Source organism: Zootoca vivipara, chromosome 14, assembly GCF_965207765.1.
Source record: "Zootoca vivipara chromosome 14, rZooViv2.hap1.1, whole genome shotgun sequence".
Taxonomy (NCBI): Eukaryota; Metazoa; Chordata; class Lepidosauria; order Squamata; family Lacertidae; genus Zootoca; species Zootoca vivipara.
Genome location: NC_142597.1, coordinates 16394386 through 16400262, shown reverse-complemented (window position 1 = coordinate 16400262; position 5877 = coordinate 16394386). Strand labels below are relative to the sequence as shown.

Below are 5877 nucleotides of genomic sequence, written 5' to 3'. Positions count from 1 at the left end.
GGGCTGGTGCACTCCTGTTCTGCTTGCGACTTCACATTGCAGCATCTGGTTGGTCAGTTTGAGAACAGGATGTTGGACAAGGAGGGCCTTCAGTCCGATGCAGCCTATTTTTAATTTTTTACTATACGATGCATTTTTCTTATTTTTATGTTATCTTTGTATATTGATTAGGATTTTTGTTTACTATTAAGCAATTTAGATATCATATGGAAGGCACCACAAGGGTAATCTAGTCCAACTCCCTGCAATGCAGGAATCTTTTGCCCAATGTGGGGCTCCAACCCACAATATGCTTTTAAGTAAACACATCAAGGGCCTTATTTGCCCCTTGTGCACAGCTGGCGACAGTGAAGCAACTGCTGGGTGCTGGGCCATAGCTGCCAAGTTATCCCTTATTTTAAGGGATTTTCCCTTATGCTGAATAGGCTTCCTCGCGAGAAAAGGGAAAACTTGGCAGCTATGTGCTGGGCATCCTCCGCCTGCTTCCTTTGGTCCTCGCCTCCTGCGGGGAGTCCAGGCCCTTCCCTTCCCCGGGCCGCCCTCCGTCCCTCCCTCGGCCCCTCCCTCCGCAGCTTCACCTTGTGACTGCCTGGGCTAAACATTAGACGGGCCCCATTAATGGTTAATAGAGCCTTGTCCCCGCCGCCCCTTAAGGGACGCTCCGCTGCCTCTGCCTCTCCAGACACCCTCTGGCCGCGGCAACTGAACGATGGCAGACGGTAAGCGCCCCTCTCCGCCCCTGCTTGGCCGGCTGAGCGGAGCTGCGCCTTCAGGGCAGAGGGAGACCCTCTCCCAAGGGGCGAAGAGGGTCCTGCATCCGTTCTCCCCTCCCTCACGCGCCCCCAGCGCAAAATTCTAACTCAAGTAGCAGAAGAAAAATGCTGGAAAGGAAAGCAAATATCCATCCCCATGGAGTTTTTGCCCATCTTAGACCCTGTTGGAGGGCGAAGCTGTGCTGTTCTGGTGGCCTCACCTGAAAAAGGACATTGTAGAGCTGGGGAAAGGATCAGCAAAAAGACAACCGAAAGGATCAAGGGGCTGCAACATTTGTGGGTTTTTTTTAGTTTAGAGAAAAGGCGAGCAAGGCTTCTCTTAAGATAGGGGTGTATAAGATGATATGTTATAAGGTGTACATTCTTTGTTTCTTTAGCTTGTAAACCGCCTTGGGTATTGTAAAATAGAAAGACAGTATACAATTTAAAAGTGAAATGAAATGACGGAGTGGAGAAAGCAAACAGGGAGAAATTCCATCTGTCATAACACTAGAACTCCTTGGTATCCGACCAAGCTGAATGTTGGAAGGCTCAGGACAGGCGAAGGAGTGTTGCAATTCGCTCCTTAAGGTGTAGTAATGGCTATCAACTTGGATGGCTTTAAAAGAGGATTAATTAGACAGACTCCTGGAGGAAAAGGCTTTTAAAGTCTGCTAACCCCGATGCCTCTGTTCTCCCTCCACTGTCCGAGGCTGTGTGCTCCTGAATACCGGTTGCTAGAAACCTCGGGAGAGTTGCTGTTGCACTTGGGTCTTGCTTGCATTGGGACGTCTGGCTGACCACTGGGGAACGGGATGCTGAAGGAAATGGGTACCCGCTGGTCTGGCCCAGCTGCTGTAGGGCTTGTCTTGCCTTTCTTGTTCCTTGGGTCTGAGGGGGTTGGTGCGTAATGACGCCAAGTCTCTAGTGGTCCACGCGCTTTCCTTCGGTTCCCACAACCTCAGCAACACCTCTAGGAATGGGGCAGCTTTGACCGGGATCCCACCATGCTTTCCGGATTCTGGTCCCTGGAAGGGTCCTGTCCTCCTTCCGGCTACAGTGGGGAAATCCTGGGGTTATAGGGAGAGTTTCTCCCTCCCCAAAGAGAGTTTCCTTTCCAGTTTCTTCTTCCCCTAAAGCTGATCTCCAGGCATCCATTTCGGGAGGGGCTTTTGCCTGCCATGGCAGTGCTCTGCTCGACCCATTCTGTGGCGTAGCTTCCCTACTTCTGTGGGCAAGTGGGGGTGATAGAAGCAGAGAATCGTAGGCTTGGAAAGGACCCCGAGGGTCAGCTCGTCCAACCCCCTGCCATGCTGGAATCTCAACTATATCATACATGGCAGGTGGCCACCCAACCTCTGCTTAAAAACCTCCAAGGAAGGAGAAGCCACCACTTCTCGTGGGGGTCAGTCCCTTCATTTCTCTCCTCACTGGAGGGGAATTAGCCACGAAGAGGAGCAGGGAGGCAGTGTGGCCTGAAGGAGCTGGTGGGGTCCTCCAGCAGAAGCAGCACGGCCAGTCTTTCCCTTCGACAGGAGAAAGTCCAGCTCATTTCCCCAGTATACAGGCGCCGCGGTAGGAGGAACTTCTTCGGCCAAGGACTCTAGAGCTCGGCTGGAAAGAAGCCGTTGCCGCCGACGCAGCTGTCGAGTTTCACCGCCCAATGGCTCCAAGGGCTGCCGCGGGAGCTCAGAGTCTGACTTTCCCCTCTCCTTTTTCTCCTCCAGAAAGGCTCCCCGAGACCGCGATTGACAAATTCTCTTACGGTAAGGAAAGGGAGTGAGTGGGGAGGGGGGGCTGTGCTACCCTTAAGGCTGGCTTCCTAGAGTAAGGGGTGGGGGTGGGGGACGCCCAATCCCATATGGCAAAACCTATAAAGTATTTACTTTGGGTGCAGATCCAGCTTAGACCATGGCTAATTGGCTATATTTGCAATTGTTTGAATGATGAAACAAAGGCAGCAATAGTTTCAAACTCAATAAACAGACCAACAGTGCCATACATTGTACCACCAGTCATGCACAATACATTCCCTGTTATTAAAGTCATAAAGTTTGGGGTTGGAAAGTGAGGGTTGTATGTCTTTCCACTTCCTACCAAATTTGTTCTTTTCCCTTCCCCTGTAAAGTATCCCCAGCTTCAAAACTGGCAGAGATGCAGCAGCTAATTGCTCTGTTGAATTCCCCTGTAACTTAGAGAGGGAGGGGAGGCTCCCAAGGACGCTGGTGCTCAGGTTTCCCACCCAGAGCCAGAGGCACCCCCTGCAATTGCTGCATGGGCTTAGATTGACTCTCTCTCCCCCCCCTCTTTTCCCCCTGAGACTATGAAACCATTCGCAATGGGGGCCTGATCTTTGCGGTTGTGGCCTTTTTAATTGGACTTGCCATCATCCTCAGTAAGTATTTTTTTTTCCTGGGGTGGTGGTGGGCAGTGGCCTTGTCTACATAATGGCAGAGGGGAGTGTAGACCAGAGGAAAGAGAGTACCAAAGTGGGGTGGGTGTCTCTAGGGGCAGAAAGAAGGAGGGAGGGGACAGCTTCTTTCCTTGCCCAGCTCAACAATAAGCAAACTGGCAATGGAGCCCCTGACCTACGTTACCCAGCATGCTCCTGATGTGTGTTCACAAAGGCTGCTGTCCATGCAAATGGGTGTATGGGGTGGGCACCATGCTTGCTGCTTGTGGGAAAGAGGAGCGGTTTCTGGGTGCAAAAGTTGAGGCAAAAACCGCTCCCTTTGGGTGCCCTTCCTGCTGTCATTACCCCAGGGATGTGCTGTGGGAAAATTCCAGCAGCCCTTGTGATCCAGTGGAACTTCCCCAGAGGAAGATTCCTGTATTTGGTCACAGGTGCTCCTCCAGCCGCTCCCTACCCCACAGTGAGAAAGTGGACCTCTCCTGAAGGCAGATCTGCTGTGGCCCATCAGCACACACCCAGGCTCCAGGCTGGAGTGGGGAGGGGGAAAGGTTCTGGTGAACTTCAGCCCTTGGCTCACACTTGACCAATCCAGAGACTGAAGCCCCAGAGGAAAAAGTTCAGCAGGTAAAGCTTCTCCTGACACTTATTGTTATCTCTATGTCAGGAAAAGCTTCTTCTGCTAGATCTCAGGAGCAGGAACAGAAAAGGAGAGGAAGGGTCCTGCCACAAAGCAACTCCCCTTCCTACCAAATCCCAAGAAGGATCCTCCTGCCTGCCTGAGTGGTGGTTACTATTTTAGCCCACCCCCCTGCTTGTGATGCCATTCCCAGTCTGTGGGTCATTGCAATGTCAGAGGTCCCCTATTCTGCTGTTAAGGAGTTAAATACTCCCCCCTCTCCAGAGGCACAAACACACTTCTCCATCCCTCAGCTTTCCTAGATTTTTATCTCAGTGGAAAGTTCCATTTCTGCAGCAGCACATGAAATTCAAGGCTCGGCCAGTGTTGGGAAGATAAGATGCGGGGAGGGCCACAGGGCAGGCCAACCAATGTTCTGCCATGGAGAGATTTGGGGATTATTTTCCTGGCAGTGCCAGGCCTTGTCAGATTTCAGCAGGGCCCTGTATAAAGCCAAAATCTGGTGCCTCTGCCTCTCGCCTTCCATCCTACATCATAGTTGTGGTGCAACCCCCAGTGCGATCAAACCAGTTGCACTCCCCTAAATCTGCCTCTGTTCCTGGGCTAAATGGGGGTCGGGGTGGGAAGAGTGAGGTTATGGGGCAGCAGCAGTCTGTAAAGGAAACCTAGAGGAAAATATGGGTTGGAAGGGGGTGCCCACCATGGGGGAAGGCAGGGCACTTTTGTTTGTCTGAGGCCTCACCCTGTCTCTCTGATTCCAGGTCGGCGTTTCCGCTGTGGGGGAAAGAGGAAGCGAAGGTGGGTGCAATTTTGTCAGGATTTCCCCCCTGCTCCATCCCTTCTCTGGGCACAGGCTGCATGGAAGGCAGTCTGCAGGGCACCCAGATCATGTTAACAGAGGTGTGGTCTTCTCCCTCTCCCTTTTCTAGGCAAGGAGATGATGAAGATGATGCAGTCTGAATTCTGGTATGTTTGGTGGAGGCCGAGGGGCCCCAGAGGTGCCTTTCCTCTGGCAACAGCTTGAAGGGGCTCTAGCCAGGTACCGCCCCTTGACCAGAGGGGTCCTTTGGGAAAGGAAGCTTCCAATGAGGGGTCCCCTTCCTTGCCCTTGCTAGTCAGTTGTTCATCTTGGGCTTCACTGCTGCTTGTTGCAGACCCTGTTCTCCAGGGCCATGCCAGGCCTTGGGGTCCCCTTCAAATCAGTCACACATGACCCAGTTCCAGACTAGGAGATCAATTTCTGGACCAGGGAATGTGGTCATCCTGAGCCATCCCAGCCCAGGGAAGGAAATTTCCCCAAGATTGTGCAAGGAACATGCCCCCTGGAAAGACTCCTCTAACACCAGAGCAATTGCCCTCTCTTTATGGATTCTCTTATCTCTTTATACTGCCCTGCCAGAATACTTGGCGCCTTACAGAGCTGCAGGAGCAACAAAGGAAGAGACCCCTGCTCTCAACGAGCTTACAATCTAAAATTGAGTCATGGGGAAGCAACAGACATGGAGGGAAGGGTGGAGGGGGCATGTATAGCTTGGTTAAGGTTGGTTCACCAACATTTTATGTCTTCTACTCTCCCCCTTTGCAGCACTCCTCTGACCAGCCGATGAGGTCCCTGCTGGAGCCAAAGGGATAGGCCCATCACAGCAGCCAAATCTTTTGCACTCGACAAATGAACAGAGCAGCTTTCTGAATTTGGAGCTGCACCCAGTCTGCCTGGAGTTCTCTTTCTGTAAAACAGATTGCTTGCTTCTATGCTTTATTTAATAAAATGTCCACTAGGCAAGAGTGACATTTGTTGTGTTGCTTGTGCAGAAGGGAGAGGCAACTGCTCTCTGCCCCCTCTCCATTTGTTCCAGATGTGTCCAAAGCTGTGTTAGTGTATGTGGTAGCACAAGCAGCAGTGGAGACTCTTGGAGCACCTTAAAACAGCCTTCCCAAACCTGGTGCCGAACCGCCCAACTCTCAGCAGCAGCAGCAGCAGCAGCAGCAAGCATAGCCGATGGTCAGCAATGATAATGGGAGTTGTAGTTCTAAATACCTAAAGAACAGGTTGGGAAAGAGTTTTTATTATATAG

General features: G+C 51.8%; 1 protein-coding gene across 2 annotated transcripts; it reads left to right on the top strand.

Annotated features, from left to right (window-relative positions):
- The first annotated feature begins 570 nt into the window (after positions 1-570).
- On the top strand, positions 571-5591 carry FXYD2 (FXYD domain containing ion transport regulator 2). 2 transcript variants are annotated; one of them, XM_088658069.1, is made up of 6 exons: positions 571-719; positions 2480-2518; positions 3073-3147; positions 4564-4600; positions 4732-4768; positions 5388-5591. In XM_088658069.1, the coding sequence occupies exons 1-5, from the start codon at positions 710-712 to the stop codon at positions 4760-4762; spliced, it is 192 nt and encodes a 63-aa protein (XP_088514195.1). In that variant the 5' UTR covers positions 571-709; the 3' UTR covers positions 4763-4768; positions 5388-5591. The 2 variants fall into 2 exon arrangements, 1 of the variants encoding a protein (XP_088514195.1); XR_015947086.1 differs by having other exon boundaries at positions 605-719; positions 4732-4841.
- Positions 5592-5877: the final 286 nt, after the last annotated feature.